The sequence below is a fragment of the Hevea brasiliensis genome, chromosome 4 (genome assembly GCF_030052815.1).
Source record: "Hevea brasiliensis isolate MT/VB/25A 57/8 chromosome 4, ASM3005281v1, whole genome shotgun sequence".
NCBI classification, from domain to species: Eukaryota; Viridiplantae; Streptophyta; class Magnoliopsida; order Malpighiales; family Euphorbiaceae; genus Hevea; species Hevea brasiliensis.
In genome coordinates this window covers 113,354,078-113,375,987 of record NC_079496.1, presented here as the reverse complement: position 1 = coordinate 113,375,987, position 21,910 = coordinate 113,354,078, and the positions used below count along the sequence as shown (strand labels likewise).

Here is a 21,910-nt window from a genome sequence, read left to right as displayed (position 1 = left end):
GCTGCGGTTAGGGAGACAAGATCAGAGAGTCCATGGTCTATTTTGTATCGTTTCTTTTTCACTTGGCAAGACACGTAGTTTTGGGATCGATGGAAAGGAGTGATGGGACAACGTAGGTGACTAGGTGGCGATATATATGCACTGTTTGAGGTGCATGCTCTAAGTGGTAACGTACCTATGAGTGTTCTGGCCTTGGTGACCTAGCCTTATCATCGTACACTGAAGTTGGCTTTTCATTGATGCATGAATCTGGCTGTGGCAAGTGGAAGCATCAAACAAGATACCACATGCACGCATGCTTATTTTAGAGCTATGTATGTCTATGAGATCTTACTTGGCTGGATTTCAGAACATTAAATTTTTTAGAATTCAATTGAATTACTTGTTTATAATATCTATATGTTTAGTTTGAAAAGAAAAATTGATTCTAGAAATTCAATTTTAAAAATTGATTATAATTGAAATAAATTCCTATTAAATTGATGAAATTTAAAACATAATAGTAGTTTTTAGGCTAAAATACCCTTATCAAAATATTTCTATTTATTATTAATATGTTTGGATGAGTTATATAAGATATTTTATATTTTACATAAATATTTTAATATTTAATTTTATTATGCACTTAGTAATGATACTATTTATGTTGTTATATATAAATCTCTTATATTACGGGATATGTGAATTTAGTTTATATTTATTATTATATTGTTAGTTGGTTTATATGTTTCTTGATTGTTATAAATTTATTAGATATAAGATTTTTCTTGAATTCTTTAGAAAATTATAATTTTTCAATTTTATTCTTTGAGAGTAGTTTAGGAAATGAAGACTAATGAATTTTAATTTCAAAATTGTAGCAAATATGAATTATATGGAATTCAATTAAATTTTGCATTTTAAATTGTGTCACGCCAAATAGTAAAATTCATTTCGAATGAAATCTAAACTTTGTAGTAAAATAAAGCCAAACACTATTTTAATTAATTTTGACAAAAACTCAAGTTTATATATTCTTTCTCCTCATTGAAAAGGATTAAAAAAAATATCAAACAAAATAAATTAATGAAATTAGAGTGAGAGATTGTATTTCCCAAAGTATTTTGTTTAAATGATCAGTTTACCTTGAATAATTTTCTTTTGTCTTATAAACTTTAATTCAATTGCATTGAAGTGATTTTTACAATTGTGAGATTTCAAATTTAAATTTCAATCAAAATCAAATAAGAAAAAACACATCTTTTTTAACGAAATGAAATGAGGAGATAAAATAATTTATATTTATTATCAATAAGAGGTTGTTAATTTTGTTGATTTTTCTATACCTTTAATTAGAGGTGGGGAGTAAAAAATTTTTGAATTCAAATTTCTTTCATTTATTCATTTTGAGATTTATTACTTTTATAGTGAGAAAGAAAAATGATTCGATTCATTAAGCTTCATTTGAATAAAAAAAAAAAGAGTCTACTAAATTGGAGGATTACTTAATGCGTTTACAATTTTAAAAGATTAAAGCATTAATAAATTAAAAATAAGTAGTTAATTGTTTGGTAAAATTATTTAAAAATAACTTTTAAATAATTTAAGTATTTGGATTAAAAGTGATTAGAAATAATTTAATTAATTAAAATTACCAAAAAAGATATATAATTAAGTGTTATAGTTGTTAAAATGAGAATAATATTGATATTTTTAAAAATTATTAGAATAATATAGTTCTTTATTTGATCAAAAATATTTTTTAAATAAGTAAATAAAGTTATAAGTAAGATACCTTTAATTATGATTTCTAACTTATTTTAAGTAATTTTTTTAACTTATAAGTCAAACTAAATATTAATCTATTTATGACTTTCTACTTATAAGTAAATTTCATTGACTTAAACTAAATCAAATACTCTCATAGATATTTCAAGTATATCTTAAAAATAAATGAAAATTATCATAATTTTTACCGGAATACAAAAAAAAATCAATACACATCCCATGAAATCTAATTAAAGGTGGGTTGCATTATTGTTTTTTGAAACACAATATGTCCTTTTCACTAATTATTAATTTGGTGTGTTGCCGTCCAAACTCAAGGGCAATTCTCATGAATGATGAAGAAAATGAGTTCTAATAAATGACAATTTTTAGCACCAAAGATAGTATACTCCTTATTCATTTAGCAGGTGTACTCCTTATTCATTTAGCAGGTGTCGTGCCCAATTTGATGTCCTCCTCCTATGACCTATTGCTTCATATATATCTCTAGCTAAGCTAGTGTTGGAAATAAGGACTTAAAAAAATACAACTATTGAAACAAACTTCCAAGCAAAGGGTTCAACATGTGGCATAAACAAGAAGTAGATGGGCTGAAAATAAAGAGTATATGGTGAAAAAATCAAACACTATGATTTATAGTCATTCGAAGTTTGCTAGCCTAATTAATACACTTTTTAAAGAATTCTTTTGAGAGTTGCTCTTCACTATCTCTCTCTTTACAAGGGCAAGAAACAAGCCGACTACACCAAACAAGCTATATCGAAGGGCATCAAGGATGTGCTTAATCTAGTGGCCTCATTTCCAAATGTTTCTGTAACCCACGCAAGGTGTAAAACAAACCAATTTGCAGATTATCTTACTAAAGCAGGCTCCTTTAAGACATGAAAATTTAATAGCTCTTATTTAGTTGTTTTTCCTACCTGTTGTTGGCTTCGACTCTTATTGCATCTTGTTGTTTTTGTTTTGCCTGTGGGGCTTAATTATAGGTGGGTGTAATTGGATGTCCGTGATGGTGATATGGGGTTGCTCGCGTTCTTCCCCTCAGTTTTCTTTCTTAATTTCAATTAAATTGATTGGCTTATATATTTTATTTAAAAAAAAAAAAAAAAAAAAAAACTTTACCAAAGTGCTTATAAACTTTACAAGTGTGTCTTCACACTCAAACTCACTTTCAAGTTTCAAGGGTGTTTAAAAACCTTATATAAGTTTCCAGCTTTCAATATTTTTTTATATATAAATGGCTTTTCTTATTTATTTACGTATAGAATCTTATCTATCATTTCAATAATGTTCATATATTTATATTTTAAAATTTTTTAAAGGACATTTTGAGATTAAAGTTGGTGTTTTATTGATGAGAAAGGAAAATAAAATCTGAATTTTTTTAGGTATTTAATTAAAGTAAAGGAATTTTTATACTTTTTTTATAAATATAAATTTAAATATTTTATAATTTTTTAATAGTTTTTTATTTATTTTATAATTTTTATAAAATTATTTTATTTATTTATTAACAAAATAAATTAACATATATAATTTATTTATAAATTCAATTATTAAAGTTTAAAAACTCTATGGCAAAATGGACCTAACAATCTACAGCACGTAGCTTGTAACCAAGCCACAAAAAGAAAAATATAGAGCTAGATTGAAGTGTTAATTAGTCTAAAAATTTAGAAAATTATTATATAAAAAAGCATTGTTTCACCTTAACTAACAAAGGATGAAAATGCAGTAGAAGGTGCATATAGCTAAAACAAGCAGTGAAAAATTGAAAGAATTCATTGACATTGTCTGTAGCAATAACGTACTACTATGCATGATTCTCTCCCTAGGCAAAATAAGCAGAAAGTTTCCGAAAAATTCAAAAGGATAGCATGGATTTGAATGTTTTTATAGAGAGATGGATTAATTGATGGGATGGAACCCACAAGACAGCGGTGAATGCTTGGGAGTATTCATGCAATTTCAGGACTGAAATGGTGGAGATTTACATGAAGAAGGGGAGATGAATTTTGTGCTCCAGTCCAAATGAAGAGTAGAGAGAGAGATGAAAAGATCAAGTTATTGAAAGTGTACATGATAAAACAACAAATTTTTGTGGACTTGTCTAATGGTTCTTTTTTTTGAAAATGCTTGTCTAATGGTTCTGATACTCCCCTCGTGCGCCTTCTGCACAATTATCTTCCAACACTTATAAATACTGACAAGACATCTTTTGTTTTTCCTTTCCACTTCTGCCATCCCCAAAGCTTTTTCCTTTTTTTCCCCTTCTCAGGACTCGGGAGGGCCTTCTTCTTCCTTGCATCATAGACTTTGTTTTGTTTGCTTCCTTCCTGCTGGCTTCCTTTATCCTTATTATTATGGGGACCCAATTCTCTGTTTTCCCCCCTTATATCTACCCACATTTACCATACTTATAATTGTTGGTGCTGCTATTGTTGATGAAAAATAACAACGCAATATCTTACATGTTTGACACGTGGAATTGGGTTAGAGGGTATACAACTTTGTATAGGGGCATTATAGGCACAGGAGACCAACGGTTACAGGGTGTATCCGATCAGTAACCAAGCAGGCCGAAGTTTACTTAGGGGGTGTTTGGTTTACCTGTTGGGTGTAGCTGATAGCTGATAGACACCCAAACAGATAAATTGTGGTGTTTGGCAAGTTTAAAAATAGAGTGATATTGATGGGCAATCGATGATACCCATCACCAATTGTATCACTCTATTTTTAGAAATGTTATCATCGGTGATAAATTGATCTGATTTTATTTTTTATTTTGACCATATTATCCTTTTTTATTTAACTTTAAAATTAATATTATTAATATTTTTATTTTTTTATTTATAATTTTAATATTTTAATTAATGTATTTCAACTTTGTTAAAATATTTTTTATTAATAACGTAAAATATAAAATATTTATTTATATCCAAAAACTTAAAATTAATTATAAATTTTTCTATTAACAATAATAATTATTTTCTTATTTCAATAATAAAATAAATAATATAATATAAAAGATTAATAATTATATATTTATTTAAATAATATAATATATTAATTTAATAATTATATATTTAATTCAATAATAAAGTAAATAATATAATGTAATAAATTTATAATTTTATATTTATTTAAATAATAAAATAAATTATATGATATATACCCTTATTAGTCATTTCACATATTAACAGCAACAGTTAAATATAATTTTATCAAACACTTAATATAAAACAGCTATCATCAGCTATCAGTTATCAGCTATCAGCTAACAGCTATCAGTTGTATTCAACGGTTAATCCAAACAGATCCTTAGTCCTTTCTGTAAGATGAGGAAAGGGTTAAGTGCCAAGGAGAGTATCTGTTTGGCACTCTTGATGCTTAACTTGGTAACTTCAAGGCAAAGATTAGTTGAAAGAATACTAATGAAGAGAACATATGCGTGAAGGATTGAGATAGAAGTAAGTCCTTAGTCCTTCTCTTCTTTGAAGGCAACACCCTATATACTGATCTATTGGTCATTGGAAGAGTGCCAAGTGTTATTGGGGGTATTGGTTTGAGGTATGTCGTTTAACTTTAACGGTTTGTTGTGTAGAACCTATCCCCTCAGTAGTTCAATCGGTATTTTGTCAGAGATGGGTTAGTCTCCACGCTCACTATACCAAGCCATTCGGCCCATAAATGCATTTGTCTTATCAACATTTAATGACTCGTAGCCTGTTGGGGAGGCGTGCCCTGCGGTTTGGCGCCATTTCCAAGTGAGGCCTCATTGTTATTCAGCAGCTTTTTCAAGGGTTTTATATTTGTTAACTGATCGTATGACTGTCGTCAAACTCTCGCCTTCCCTTATCCAATTGGTTTGCTGGCTATGTATATATATATATTCTTTTTTTTTTTTTTTTTTTTGGTCAGAAGTATGCTGGCTTTATATCTACCCTTTCATATGAAATAAGTATAGTTGTACAAGACTTGTACAAGCGGTTGTGCCAATCTATTGAGTTTCACATGTCGTTAATCTGGTGTTATCAAAGTGCACATCTCAAACCTTTTCTTAGTAGAATCATAAAAATAATTGAATCAAGATAACTAATTATTAGGCTTGGAGAGCTCATGAAGTTTGATTATATCATCATAATGCAGAAAGTGATCCAGAGTACATATATCCAGTTTCTTACAAAAAACGTTTGCACGGAAATAAAGAAAAATGGAAATCGGTCCCCCACCCCCACCTTGGCAAGAAATTCCAAGACAGCAAAGACAACTCAATGACTACCTCCGGATAATTTAAGCTTAGATTGAGGTGGTGACCACCCTGTATAATCCCTACAAACGATAAAGAAACAGAGAGGTGGGGGAGGGGGGGGGGGGGGGGGGGGGGTGGGTAAGAGGGTGAGAGCACCACATGACTTTTCATTTCCCATGCTATTTTCTGCTATAAATTTATACAGGCTGCCATATGTTAGTTGCTGATTGGAAGTCATATAGATTCATAGTTGCAAGAGACATGTCTTCCCAGCAAAACCCAACCCAACCTGATAAATTAAAAGACCAAACATGTCTTTACTTTTGAGACACAATGAAAGCTATCTTCGTATTTTACCATTAGCCGGCAAAAATGTACTGTTGTTTTCATTTAAATTTGCACCCGCCACTCTTGACTTTTACGAAACTAATGATACCTACCCAGGCATTGAACCATAAACCAACAAATTCTTCTTTTTTTTTTTATAATATTAATATTAATATTACCGTGATTTTATTAAGAATATGTTCCTTTTCTATTTCGTATATAATTTTATTAAAAGATGTATATTTTTTTTATCATATATATTTATATATATATATAATCAATTTTTTAAAAAAGAAATAATATTAATATTAATTCTTTACACAAAGTTCTCTGAAAAATTTATAGAAAAAAATCAATAATTCACAAAAATAACCCAAATGGGCAAAAAAATACCTAAAGGGGTAATAATTAATTCTACATTTTTAGGCACTTAGGTTCTAAATCAGGGAGAAGTCACCGTAATGGAAATTAATCTCTGCTCTTCTTCTCCCTCGCCTTTATCACTTAGTAATCTCCTACTATTATCACAGCCATTGCACGTTAGCATTTGAGCTCTTCTAGCTTCCAAATCCCAGTGAGTGGACCCTACAACGTAGAGCATGAGCCCAGCACAACACACCTGAGCCGATAACAGCCCTAGCCAAAGCCCACAAAGCCCAACACCTTGCCAAAACCCGAGCCCAATGGCCACTGGCATCCCCACCAGATAGAATGCGCTGAGGTTTACGTTAGCTGCGTAGGATGGGCGTGCACTGCCTCTCAGGACCCCACATCCTACTGTTTGAGGACAGTTACCTAGCTCGCACAGCCCTAGGATCGGCATTGCAGCAGATGTAAGCCGTAGGATCTCCGCATCTCTTGTGAACATCCGGCCCCAACTATCCCTCATACCCGATGCGAAAGCGGAAGCTGTTAGGCCCATCATGGCTGCAATAAACACCGCCACCACAGCGGATAATTTGGCCTTGTGAGGACGGTTTGCCCCGAGTTCGTTACCCACCAGGGTTGACACTGCGAAACCGAGCGAACTAGGGAAAACATAGAGCAACGACGTCGTTTGTATGAGGATTCCCATTGAAGCAACCGTTGATTTGGGGTTGGCTAAAAGCCCACACAAAACGATCATGATCTCGTACCACCACCACTCCAGACAAACCGATACGCAGCTCGGCGCTGCTAGCCGGATAAGCGGCTTCCAGCCAGTGAAACATTCTCGGCTCGGCCTGGTCCACGTTGGCTCGTGCAAACCAGAAACCCAAACGTAAGAAACTAAAGACAAGAGCACAAAGAAGTTGGAGGCGGCGGCTGCGGCTGCGACACCTGAGATACCGAGCTTCAAATGATTGACGAGCAAAAGGTTAATAGGTAAATGAAGAATGCTGCCGATGAGAGATGCTAAAGTTAAAGGGTGGGTAATACCTTGAGAGCGAAGGTAAATGCGAATTGGGTGGACGAAAGAGTTGGTTAAAAGGTCAGGGAGAGAGAAGAGCAAATAAGTGTGAGCGAGACGTGTGATGTTGGGATCTTGGTGAAGATATAGAAAGATTTTGGACATGCTAAGCCATAGAAGCGAAATCGGAATTGATGAGACTAGAAGGAAAATCACAGAGCGATGAAGGGTTACAGAAAGGAGCTTTGGACGTTGAGCACCAAAAGCCTGAGAGCAGAGAGGCTCCATCCCCAGAGCTAGGCCTGAAAGAACAGAGTAACCAGTGATGTTAGCGAAGGCAATAGCAAGAGAGCCAGCGGCAAGCTCGAGGTCACCAAGATGACCGAGGAAGAGCATAGAGAGAATGGAGCGAGAATAGAGAATGAGAGCGGTTAGGACTATAGGGAAGGCGAGTTTGAAGAGTAATTTAGTTTCTGAGATAAAGTCTGAAACGAAAGGGTATATATCTCTCGGTGGTGGTGAAGGTGGATTTGTTTTGAGATTATGGAGGTATCCAATAGTGGAGGAGATTGATAAGAGATCCAAGTAGAGATGAGTTTGCGGCTTCTGGGTTGGTTTATCAGTCAAAAGGGCAGTGCTGGTGTCTGGATTACACATAATGAAGATACTTTTTGATCAAAAGCTACCAAAAATCTTGTTTCTCCTTTTGTTCACCCACCGTCCAGAGATAATCTCATGAAGAGCACTCTTCCTCTTAAAATGTATGTAAAGGGATAGATATGGATGAATGGCTATTTGCCTTAGATGAGGAGTGGGAGGGGTATTAATAGAGGAGTTAAGATGGATGGGTTCTGCTTTGGTATTTCATTTTCTTATTCCCTGTCAATGCAGTAGTAGTAGCAGTATGTACATCTTGTAACTTCGAATTAGATTCTTTTCTCTATTTATTTATTTATTTGTTATCTAATTGTAAATGCATGCATGATAATTGCTCTCTCCCATTTTATAGATACGTAAATTACTATTACTACAAGTCCTCCTCATCAATCTAATGGCTTTGATACTACCTTCTATTTTTTCAGATTATTCACTATACTTATAGTACTAAACTAAATATATATATATATATATATATATATATAATTAAAAAATTTTAATTCAATAATTCCATTTAATAATTTCGGGTAATGTAAACCTTATTAATTAAGGTATGCTTATTTATGGCATCAAATAAATATGAAACGTCGGAAATTATTCTCTTTGATTATTACATTAATTGTTTTTGTTTGGTGGAGTTACTCTTTTCCACCTATAAGACAGATTTGCTCCAATTGAAAATTATGGGCTAATTTAGTCTCAATTAGTATAGCTAACTTAATTAATGTTGCTCTTTAAATCGACAAGGACGCAGATTTGGAGAATGCATGGCTTCATAATTTACTATGAAATTTGAAAAAAGAAAAATTAAGGCATGAGGGGTCATACGTCCAGTTGGAGCTTTACGTCCACTTTTGATCCATAACCCTTCGTTTGGATTAAGGAAAATGAAGAGAAGGAAATAAAAAATAAATGTAATTTTTTTAAATTTTTTTATTTTAATATTAAATAAAAAAATAGAAAAAATAAGATTAATAAAGGAAAATAATATTTTTCAATTTTTTTATTAATTTAAAATATTTCTCCCTAATTTATGGAGAAAGGAGAAAATTAGACATTATTTATATTAAAATTATTTATATACTTTTGATATTTTTTCACATTATAATTTAATTTTAATATTTTTAAATTAGTACATATTTATTTTATAATAGGATCATATACATTCTGGTATGTTCCTAATCTAATTTACATATAATAAAAAATTATATGTATTTTTAATATGTATAAATTAAATCAGATTCATTTTAAGAAAAAAATAATATCATATAATAATAAAATTATAAATTTATGATAATTAAAAAATTTCATTTGAAGCTTCCCCATTTTAATAAAGTATCAAACTGATAGGAAAAAAAAAATTTAAAATTTTTGTTCTATTCTTTTCACTTTATTTTTCCTCTTCAATTTGTCCTCGTCCTCTTGCTCAATTACTTTCCGCTTGGCGCAGAAATGGCAGACTTTTTAAGAGGGGAGACTGAAATTAATTTCATTGTGAAAAACTTCAAATGATAATAATTGGAGCCCACAAATTCCACAAACTTACAAAGGGGTGAGACTGAGACGTCTAAGAACATCCGTAAGCTAAAGTGGGATTTTACAGCCAAAAATGCTTTCATTGGATTGTGCCTTCCACGTCATAAATTTCCTCAGAATTTAGATCCCTGGAAAAATAAAATCATAATATAATTTCTCCTGGCGAAGACACGTATTAATGTTGAAACAAAAGGGAGCGTGTTTGTTAGTGAGACATGAGAGGCCACCTGCCCTTAGTAAGTTGTAATAATCTGACACCCAAACACCCTTCTTCTTCTTCTTCTTGTGTTTCTCTTACGGGAGCGCGTTGCGTCTTTCCTTATTCCGCGCCGGTTTCCATCGCTGATTGCTCTTCGTCCTCATCCCCCCTTTCTAAAATATCTTCCATTTGCTTATTTTCCAATTTTATCTATTTTAATTAATATTACTACTTAATTAAAATATAATAGTTATATTAATAAATTTTAATTAAATAAAATTAAATTCAAAATCATTTTTAAAATTATAAAAATTTAAATTTAAATTTAAATAAAAATCTAAATCTCATGATTACTAATTTCATGATTAGTGTCTTATGCCTACTTTTGGTCCGTCAAGTAGTCAAATAAAGGATGGACATCCGTTCAACATCTTACATAAATCATGACAACTGAGGGAGTAAATTTTCTCCACACCTATAGTGCATACATTTAGCCAATTAACTATTGAAATATTAGTTAAAGGAAAATCCTTAGCTACATTAATATGTATAAATTATTTTATACATTTAATTAATTAAAAATTAAAAAAATTATATTTATACAGTGAAAGCCAATGTTATAACGCCTAATACTCAAATATTGTCTCGAGATATTTTCTTTCCCTAAAAAAATAAGAACATCGTGCATTTTTTAATCAATAACCATCTCTCGGCTAATCTAGCCTCCTTTATCCCTCGAGACCAACAAGAGATAGTATAAAAATATTTATCTATTGTCCATTAATTATTTATTAAATAACTATATACATCATAATGCATGTAAGAAATGTTTTTAATTAAAATTGTTATAATAAGCATAAAAATTTAAAATATATACATAATTATATTATTATATAATATAAAAAAAATAATATAAAATTTATGTAATTTAATCGTAATATATACGTATACGAGTAAGACGAGAAAAAAAATTTTTATTATTATATAAAAATTTTTAAACCTTAATCTCAATATATTTTTCGAATATCTTATAAATATACTAAATATTAAATAAATGGCTGCTTTAACTGATATATACTAAAATATGTTTAGAGAACATTTGTGAGAAACAGTGAATCCATCCGAATTGAAAGTAATATAATTAATTAGGCATTATTAAAAAAATTAATTAATATAAAAACAATAGACTTAGCATTTAAAGATACGCTTAGTGGTGAGTGTTGACCGCATCAAAGTCTTCTGCGCAATCTTCTCCCACTTCATTAAACATAATTGAAATACTATTAGATTTCTAATTATTATTAGTTCGTACTATTTTTTTTTTTTCCTTCTCTCAACTGTGTTGCATGGGGTCGATCATGCACGATTTGAAAAATAATTTAACAGATAATATAAAATAATTCATTGAAATATTTAATTTTAAATTGACTTGCCTTCCCCTTTTCTTTTCGTCTCCCATGGGTACAACTTTCCATGGCCTAAAGATTTCGAATATCTCCCCAACAACCATCACAAGGGAATTTATTTTTATATATATGCATTTTCTTTTTCCTTAGAATTTCTCAGCATCATGGCTATATATTGGGACAGGTGGCAATACCCCAGATGCATGAAGATTAACAGGTGCTTCTTCATGAAATCCCTTTTAACATATTACAGATATTACTTTTGCCAACAAGCTCTGCAAAATCCCAATTAGATACAGGTAGCAAAAAGCTATATCTTCACAAGGTTTTATTTTCCTTAATCTAATTATTGTTAGTTGCCTTTCAGTGGATCTTGGGGAGAATTCAATCACATTGCCACTTTGTATTAGAATTATATTGGGATTTTTTTACATAGTACTTCACTGAATTAAGTAACATATAGGATACATAGAAAATTAAGTTACTTTTAAAAAACTTAATAATTTTAAAAAATAATTATATATATATAATATTAATACACACTATTTAGTTAACATGACAACCAAACAATAGAAAATATTTTCATGAAAAATATTTTTTTAAAAAAATGATTGTCGTGAAAAATATATTTCATATATAAATCATTTTTTGCAAAACGAACGAATTCTACGACCATGTTTGGTTTAAATGACCTAATTCCTTGGAACTTAATTGGATCATGGTAAGTAAGCTACTTACTTTTTAGGAAATGAATGAATTGAGAGCCTTGACTTTTTAGGAAGTCGAGAATTATGGCTAATCAAACAAGTTAAATCTTAAACTCTCTCAAAATTTTAAATCTACAACTACTTTTAGGCAATCATATCACAAATATAGTGGAAATCAACCTCAATATGCTCAGTATAGGCGTGAAAGACTAGGTTGACGGAGAGATATGTTGCTCCAATATTGTCACACTAAAGAGTTGGTGTTAGTTTTTAATTCAAAATTGATATCCTACAAAAGTGAAATAATCCATGAAAACTCTAGTTGTTGCAGCTCCTACAGCGGAGTGGACAATGGTAAGTTACTTTTTGGAGTGCGAAGACACGAGATTCTGTCCATGGTAAATAGCAAATCCGGTTGTTCTATCATCAATGCTACTGGCCCAATCGGCATCACTGTACACATTCAGCTGTGGCCTTTGCATTCCTTTTCCTGAAATGCTAAGAACAACCAAAAACCAGAACCACCAAAAGTAGAGACCCACACGCATGCCATATCCACATGGGCCGCATTGCTGCACATGGTTTGAGAGACATTCTTGTCCAAATCCACCCAGCTTGGATATTGATATGGACATTAAACTTAAGTTTTAATTAAGCATGCATTGAAATAAAACTTTTGTCCTATATGTTTAATTTCAAAATTTGTAAGTAGTAAGTCAACTATACATGATTACCTTGCATTGACAATTGAACACAAAGATTTAAAAAGAAAACTAATTTGAAAGCATGTAGGCATATGCAATTAATAAAGAAAGAATTTCAGCATGATGAACCTTCGATTTGATAGGATTTGGAGGGGTCGATTTGAAATGGACCAACATTAATATTTAATAGAAATTATTGATTGAATTAAAGAATGGAAAAATGGAGCATCGTTCCTTGTAAAAAAGAGAATACATCATGCGTTGGGATATCCAAAATCTATGAAGTGACCCCTACAACATTATTTTTGTTGAATCTAGAGATATCTCATTATATGGCTCACTACACCCACCCAATTAACAAACCCAAAATATATACATGTCAGGTCAAAAACATAATGCATCACTGTTTACGTAAAAAATAGTTACTTCTTACTCATTGATTATTTTTAGACTTGAAAAATTAATTTTATTACATTAATTTAATTAGAGGCTTAAATAATATTTATTAATTAATGAAAGTTAACTGCAATTATCTATTAGTGAAAAGTTACTTGATACAGGAGAGATTACTGACAGTTGTAAGTAATGGGTAACAATTAATGAATCATGTAGACGAGGTAAAGCGAGGTTCTGGAACTTTTCAAATTCGACCAAGTTTTCAACAATTAATAACTTAATCAATTACAATAATTCAAATACTCTAGCAATCTAATCAATCCAAAATTTCAATAATTACTTTCAATTTTTAAAATTATTCATTTCAATTTATATTGCAATTTCAATTTCTAGTCATTATATTTATTTTCACGCAAGCAATATAATTCCAATTATAGTTTTAGTGTAATTGATTCTTACAATTATCTGATTTAGAAGTTAAGATTTGTCAACTAAATTATTTTTACAGCAAATAATCACTCTTTTATTTTATTCATTTAATTTTAAATGAAAAATTATTTTTTCATATTTTATAAAACTGAAAATTTTGTTTTAAAAAAAAAACCTGATATGTATAAACACAAATTTTATTTTTTTATTTTCTTAAAAAAATTTCAAAAAACTTAAAACGATCATGAGGCTAAATTTCTGTTGCATCCGAGACCCAATCAAGCAGAATACAGACTCTACAGTGGCCATGGGCTCGACTTCCTTGAAGTTGGAGTGGGCTGGTGCCCGAAACCTCATCCAATTGGGTCTTGCTCTGCTTCTCCTTCCTTAGACAGCTGTTCAGGCTTATGTTCATGTTGTTGGCTTGTTCTTATAAGATCCAGTTCTGTTGCCAATTTTGGTTGGGAAAGATGGCGCCTGAACCCAAGAGGAGGAAAATCGAGCCACCACCGCTTCGTAGGTATGTCTCCTTGTTATTCAGATTTCTGATTTGGTTTTTGTTTTAATTAATACTCTCTGCCTTTGAATGCTATATGAACTGAGTTTTGATTGAGCGTTATGTTAATTGGTGTTCTATCTATGCGTATCTTCATCTTATTAGGTTGATTGGTGATTCATTTGTTGACATTGGTAATTGCGACTCAATGGGGGAAGTTCAGTTTACTAGTTTTCTTGTTTAATTTAATATTCCTCCCAATTCCTGTCATTGTGATCTGGAGTTGAAAAAGATTTCTCCGTTGATTGATCAATTGCTTTGTATCCATGGAAGATTTTCTTAGGATTGGTTTATCGTTCAAAATTTTCACTGACCTGTGATTTTAAAAGTTGTGGAGGAATGATTCAGTCTAAAGAAATAAACTTTCTTAACTTAGGAGGTCTAAATTCATGAGTTGTGATTTGACTTGGAGCTTCTAAACACAGCAATGAGTAAATGACAAACTACACTTTTGCTCTCTTTTTTGTGCATTTGCTCATTGTTTGAGACTTCATAACATTATGGTTCTTTTCTTCCTGATATTTCTCGATTAATGAATCATTCTGCTGTACTGTACAACCCACCAACACTTAATGCAGGCATTTCAAAAATGAGAATTTGTGATTGTGATCAATATTTGAAATAGAGATAGGACTTGAACCCTCTCTCTTATTGCAGGACAGTCTCTTCACCTGCAGCAAAGAAAACCAGAGATGCAACATCAGTGAGTAGTTTGATGTTAAACATGTTATCTTTTGTTTTCTATAGAAATTTGTAGTTTTATAGCATGTTACATAATTTTTTATGTATTATTCATGTCACTGATATGTAGGTTCCGGCACCCCAGACACATAGAATAGATTACAGGATCCAACAGGCAAAAAATTTTGCAGTTGCACAAGCACAACAAGAGGGCTGCACTGGAAATTTTAGAATTTTTGATTCGCCATTTGGGAACTTTCTGGTTCCTGTTATCCCAACTCGTGAGGAATTAGCAGAATGATCAGTTTCTCTCTTTTTTTTTGGCTTTGTTTCTTAACATAAAACTCATTGTGCACATGGTTTTTTGGGGCTAAATATAGCCAAGTATCTATACTCAATGAATGTTATGATGGTTTTCTTTCTTATTTAGATTTTAGTATCCATCTTATCCTATAGCCAAAGGTTGAATCCTTCTCGAGGCAGCATTAGGAAATCTCTCTTCATTTTACCCTCTTTTCTTTTCTATTTGTATTGTTTCCTGATCAATTAATAGTAATGCTGTCGGTGACGTTTCTTCCTTTGATGAAGGCCTCTTGTTCCTAGAAGATGATTCAGGTAAGGACTTACTTCCAACTTCTATTCAGTTTTTTTATTTATTTAGCTTCGACTGGAGGTTGAACAGTGCCAAGCTCATTAATGAATTTTGCAAAGTTGATAGAGAGCTCTTCCTCTCAAGCCTTATTTCTTTGGGAATGACAGTGAGGAATATGGAATCATTGAGCAAATTAGAAGAGAGCCACACTATTTTGGAATAATTCTGTTTGCACTTAAATTTTTATCATCTTTCAGTTTCACTAATTAAGAAGGTTGAGGCAAATAGGAAAAGCAGAACATTATTTTAAATTTAATCCTTAGAATATGCATAAACTCTTGTGTGATTAACAAAGCACTTGAAAGTCTTTGTAGATTCTCTGCTTTGTTTGCCTGGCCAGAAAGGTGAAGAAAATTCTTGGCTAAACTATTTTTTAGTCTCTGTGTTTTATCATTATTAACACTTTCATTCCTCTATTTTGAAAAATAAATTACAAGTCCATGAGATTTGGTTCTGTCAAAGATTTTAGTCTTTCCACTTACTTTAAGTCCATTTAGTCATTAATGCCTTAAAAAAGGCAAAATACCATCACTGAAACTAGCAACTTCAGAGATGTTTTAATCAGTGTTCTTGAACCTGGACAGGATTGATGAGTCAACTCAGGATATTGGACCTAAAACTGGTACGGTTTTACTTTTGAACCACTTAAGAAAGAGAACCGAGATAAATCGGCTGACCCTGCATACTGCTCGGCCTGTCCAAAATGCTATATCCACTCGGCTAGGTCTGTTTCTTTCATTATGCCAGAAACGTCATGTTTTGGGTTTTTATGTGGCGTTTTACTGCCCAACCTTTTTCTCTTTGCTGCTTGTTACTTCGATTTTAGGAACCAGAGATCCCTAACCTCTCATTGCTGTCTAAAACCTATTTTTTCTTCGACATTACTTCCTCTCAATTGTTTGAACCAAAGCTCTCTACTTACTTTTCCAAGAAGAAACACTCCTTCATAGTTCATACAGTAGATTTCCTTGTCTCTCTCACTGGATGTATTGCTTCCTGTGGGTGTTGGATGCGGAAGTGTGGCCTAAATTTTGTCTCGTGGTTTTAGTTATAGCCATTAGGTAAGGTTTAATTTTGTCTTTCATTGGTTACGGTTGGAGTTCGGTTGGGTTCCGTTCTGCAGATTTGAATTTGTTTTTGTTGGTTTGTTTGCAGTTGCACATATGAAGTTGTAAAATCAAAAGTAGTTTGTTTCTGCATCTGTTAGCTAGACTAAGATTCTGCTGATAGCAGGTGGAGATTTAAATGGTTGAAATAAGAAGAACAATTGGTGGAGATGGAAGAACGGTTGAAAATATATTTTGACTAAATTAAGGGGTTTTTTTTTTCTCCCTGAAAGTCAACTCAAGTTTCATGAGAAATTTGGATTCAATTTGGTTCACCCAATGAGCATGTCAGATATGGGTGTGGTTTTTTTATTTGAAATCAAATCAAATGGATCAAAATCAATCAAATTTGAGTTTGATCGATTTCAATTTGAATCTGATTTTGATTGATATTAAAATTACACCCAACAATATTGCAAACTTTTTAATGTATAAGGATGATAAGATAGAAAAATAATTTAATAATTCAAATTAAATTACTAATAAAATAAATTATTTATACCATTAATTATTCAGTGACAAGTGGGTGAAATTTAAAAATTTTTATATTTCTCTGCAATAGTCATAATATTGATAATTATTAACTATTTTATATAGTAATTTAGTTGATGTAATTGTATATATTAAGGGAATTCCAAAGTGACGTTGTACTTCAAGGTTGATGGCATGGAAGGGTTGTTGTTTGTTTGAGGTTTGACTCCTCTTGGGCCCGTTCCATTTTTTTTAATTGAAATGACAGGATTATTCGTTTTAAACTCGGTTGAGTTTTTTCGATTCGCCGGTTATGTGGCCAATTTAGACCAATCTTCATGAAATTTGATTTTGATAGTTAAAATTAAATCGTTCTGATTGATAAATTTGGTTTGATCTGAATTTAACAACCATGATATATAGTATGAATAATTGGCCTCAGGCAATGTTATTGAACTCGGATTGGACTGACAGGTTTACTTGTAGAATTAGTGAATCGGCCATAAAATCAGTCCAGTTTTGTAATTGAATCGGCTGGCAAGGCACTAATCTGCTCTTGTTCGTTGTTCATCCATCCTCACCTGTTGAAGCTTCATTGTGAAATAACTAGAAGTAGTCTTCATCTCTGTTAGTCGATGATTTGATTCCTTCACCTCCACTCACTTGCAGGGAACCTTTTTATTATCTTTGCCTTTTATTTACCATCTAAGTACCCTTTTATTATAATTATTACTACTAATTTTATTCTGTAATCGTAATCATTACTATTATTATTAAAGAAATTGAATTGAATCAACAAGTAACATATATATTTTTAATTTGGCTTGTATTGTTATTTCAATGTTTTTAATTTTATTTTGGATCATGTTTGTCAACCTTTTCTTAGATTGAAGTTATTTATAGCTATTTTTAATTAATAAAATATATTTAAATAATATTTTTATAACTTATTGGTTGAATCATTGATTCGTCAGTTGAACCAGTGATCTATCCTACCAATTTTTTTGCCGGATTAACGTCTAGGTCGGATTTAATAACAATGGTATGGGGTTATAAAATTTATTTCATTTTTATATTTTTATAATTATATTAAAAAAAATTATAACCTTTAATTCTTTTTATTAAATAACTATTCCATTTAAATTTAAAGCCTTTTTTAAAGAAAATTTTAATTCTATTTGTTCATTAATATTAAATTGGTCATATGAGAGAAAAGTTTATACGGACAACTATATCCTCATTGTAGGTACAGATATTTAATATAACTTATAACTGATAGCTCATAAAATTTGGGTACACATATTTCATATAACTGATAACTGATAGTTTATTGTAGTTGATTTATATTAAATGCTTGATAAATTATATCTGATTATTATTGTTGATATATGTAATGACTAATAAGGATATATTTTATCATTTATTTTATTATTAAATTAAATGTATAATTATTAATTTATTAAAAATTTTAATTATTGAAATAAATAAATAAATTATCTAAAAAATATAATATAATAACTTAAGAAGACATATATAGATAAACGTAAGAGAAAGTGAAATTGGAATGATAAATTAAAAACAGAAAAGAATGAATTTTAATAATATCAAATAAATATTTTATCTTTTATTATTTTAAAAATTATGTAAATACTGAAAAATAAAAGAATGTAATGATATATATATATTTTTTTTTTATTTGAGAGTTATTGAAAAAAACTATAGTACTTTGCACTAAAATGCATGACCATTATTATTATGTTGTTTCATGAGAGAGAAAATAAAAGAATATCGTATTTATTATTATTATTGTCCATACATAAAAAAAGAAGTATTGCAATTTATGAACAACCCGTACTATAAAATCAATAAAAAAAAGATAATTTATAGATATTTTATCAGCTACAATTATCTTTTAAAAGATTGAAGACTTATTTAGTTTTATTGTTAGATATAATTAATAATTAATAATTGATAATTATTACTGTTAGTTGATAACGGATAGTTGATAGTTGATTGTAACTAATTTATATTAAGTGTTTAGTAAATTATGTATAATTATTGCTGTTGATATGTAAAATGACTGATAAGAGTATATTATATAATTTATTTTATTACTAAATAAATATATAATTATTAATTTTTTATATTATATTATATTATATTATTTATTTTATTATTAAAATAGATAAATAGAAAAAAATAAAAAGATGTAATTTAATAATTTAGGTTAAAAAATAGATGTTATAAAGAAAATGAAATTAAAGTATAGGAAGATTGAATTCTAATAATATTAAATAAATTATTTCATCTTTTATTGTCATACAAATTTTGTAAAAATTAACAAATAAAAGAAAAAAAATATATATATATGTATATACATATACACACACTTAAGAGTTATTAGGGAGTGTGATTGTCAGCATTCTTATAATGTTATTGTTTTCTAGAAAAAAAAAAGATTATGTTTATGAATATTTTTATCAAAACAAAAAAAAAAAGTATAGCAATCTATGAATAATTCATATTGTAAAGTTGATAGAAAAGACAGTTAATGAGTATTTTATCAGCTACCTTTTAAAAAGAATACCAAACAATTTGATTTAACTATTTGAATACCTATCAGAAATCAACTACATTTAACAGTTGAATTAAATGCCTCTTTAACAAATAATTTGATTCAGCTTTTTGAATACATATCAACTATTAGCTATATATTCAAAGTTAAATCAATTATCTTAAAAATCTCAACTTGAAACTTAAAAATCTAACATTCCTTCCTTGCTTGATTTGTTTCTCTCTGCCAATTTTTTTGTTGAAAATAACTCTTAGAAACATTGAAGTGATGGATTAACATCAATAAGAAGTTAGATGAAAATGAAAATAAACACAAATGGAATCAATAGGTCCGAGAGAGAATCTATATATGTCTTCTTTTGCTATGTAAGAAAAGAAAATGGCTTTTTCACCTCTCTCTCTCAGAGAGAGAGAGAGAGAGAGAGAGAGAGAGAGAGAGAGAGAGAGAGAGAGAGAGAGAGAGAGAGAGCTGTTGGTGTAAAATAAAATAGGACAGATGTAAAATAAAATAGGGCAGATCCACAAATTATAAAAATATAGAAATTAATATAAAATATTAAGACATAAAAATTACATGATATAAAAATATGATAAAATTTACATACAAATGCAAAGATTGAAAAAAAAAAAAACTAATAGAGTGGCAAACAATCAATTTTTGAAAAAATTAAAATTTATCAATAAATTTTAATTTTAAAAATTTTAGAGATAAATAATAATTTTTTAAGCAAACCACAAGTACGAATCAATAAAAAAATTGTAACACCCCAAAAATTTTAAATTTATGAGCATTTTTGATATTTTAATTTTATTTAAATTTTAGGATTTTTTTTGAAATTTTTCGGATTTTAAAAATCGGGTTCGATTTTTCGAAAATATAAACTTTGATGAATTTTAAAAATTAATTTAAAGACCACGTGACAAAACTAAAAATATATTTGGAGTCTACGTATTTTTCTGAGTTTTCTGGAATTTTTTCGGAATTTTTGGACCTCGTTTTCGGTCCCGAGGCAGAGTAAAAATTCAAAATTTTGTATTTGGAATCGAACCGGCCGAATCGAACTGGACCGGATCGGACCGGTCGAATCGGACCGGCTCCCTTCCCTTTTTCTTCCTCGCGCGCGTCGTTCCTTCTCCCTTTCCTCTCTCTTTTCTCTCTCCTCCCTCCCCTGCCGCCACCTCCCAGCCACCCCACCTGACGGCCGCCACCCACCCGGCCACCAGGCGCCACCCGTAACGGCGGAACCGCGCGAATCCCCTCCCTCGCGCATGCGGGGTTTCGGCTTCTCCGGCCAAAATCCGGCCGATCCGGCCACCAATTGGACCGGGTCTTGTGTCTAAAATCATCTACTCGGCGAGAGCTTTCCATAGACACCAAGAACGCCGAAATCCATCTAGCGGTTTGTCCGATTTTTGCTCGGGAAGATTTTAGCCCATTTCGACTTTTGGGCTATATTTCTCGAAAACCGTGAATCCCACGAGAAAACCGAGGGTACCAGCACGCTCCACTCGTCGAGAGCTTCGCGGCGACATAAATTTCAAATTTTTCCGACACCGTTTTTCGGTGGGTCCCACGGAACTTCGCAGTGTTTTTCCGAGCATTTAATGAGCTTAGAAAATTCTGAAAAAATTTATGTACTAACCCCCGTGTTATGGGCTTCGTGTAGGTATCCTCGATTCGAGGAAATTAGACAGTTGACCGGGTCTACGAAATTTCGGCCAGACAGACCCGATACCGGAAAAGTCTCCGAATTTGACCGAGATTTTGGCTAGCCCCCCATTTTCAGACGTCCCGAGCGCGTTCCCGAAGTCGGAATCGGCAAAGGTAAACCCGAACCTTGCTTTTTCGTAATTTTCTAGTACTTAAATAGGATTAAAAATCCATAAAATATTCGTGGTAGCTTAGAAAATTATGATTCTTTTTGCAATAGCTTAATAATATTGCTAAGGACCGCGGGGCAAAGTTTTAGAATTTTTAGAGCTTATTTGGACAGTTTTTGCAAAAATGATCAATAATAAGGACTAAATTGAAATTTTACATGTTGTGATGGATGATTGATTTGATGGGCCCAGGAGGGGCTGTGTGATGTGATTGAGTTG

The 21,910-nt window shown here is 31.0% G+C and overlaps 2 protein-coding genes across 5 annotated transcripts; one reads left to right on the top strand and one right to left on the bottom strand.

The window, feature by feature from the left end:
* Positions 1-6,658: 6,658 nt before the first annotated feature.
* Positions 6,659-8,596, bottom strand: LOC110649806 (protein DETOXIFICATION 51). Its single transcript, XM_021804515.2, has one exon. It carries the CDS (start codon positions 8,391-8,393, stop codon positions 6,789-6,791), a length of 1,605 nt encoding a protein of 534 aa, XP_021660207.2. The 5' UTR covers positions 8,394-8,596; the 3' UTR covers positions 6,659-6,788.
* Positions 8,597-14,140: 5,544 nt separating this feature from the next.
* LOC110649805 (uncharacterized) lies at positions 14,141-16,860 on the top strand. 4 transcript variants are annotated; one of them, XM_058146014.1, is made up of 4 exons: positions 14,141-14,290; positions 14,984-15,029; positions 15,138-15,288; positions 15,573-16,860. In XM_058146014.1, exons 1-4 carry the CDS (start codon positions 14,178-14,180, stop codon positions 15,608-15,610), a joined length of 348 nt encoding a protein of 115 aa, XP_058001997.1. In that variant the 5' UTR covers positions 14,141-14,177; the 3' UTR covers positions 15,611-16,860. The 4 variants fall into 4 exon arrangements, 3 of the variants coding, with proteins under 3 accessions (XP_058001997.1, XP_058001998.1, XP_058001996.1); XM_058146013.1 differs by lacking the exon at positions 15,573-16,860 and adding an exon at positions 14,432-14,460 and having other exon boundaries at positions 14,199-14,290; positions 14,989-15,029; positions 15,138-15,436; XM_058146015.1 differs by lacking the exon at positions 15,573-16,860 and having other exon boundaries at positions 14,142-14,290; positions 15,138-15,436.
* The last annotated feature ends 5,050 nt before the right edge of the window (positions 16,861-21,910 follow it).

Bases quoted from the DNA above. Each gene is read 5' to 3' on its own strand.
- LOC110649806 (XM_021804515.2), bottom strand. From the start codon at position 8,393: ATGTGTAATCCAGACACCAGCACTGCCCTTTTGACTGATAAACCAACC.
- LOC110649805 (XM_058146014.1), top strand. From the start codon at position 14,178: ATGTTCATGTTGTTGGCTTGTTCTTATAAGATCCAGTTCTGTTGCCAA. The intron at 15,030-15,137 runs GTGAGTAGTTTG...ACTGATATGTAG, and splicing joins AAACCAGAGATGCAACATCA to GTTCCGGCACCCCAGACACA. The intron at 15,289-15,572 runs GTGAGGAATTAG...TAATGCTGTCGG, and splicing joins GGTTCCTGTTATCCCAACTC to TGACGTTTCTTCCTTTGATG.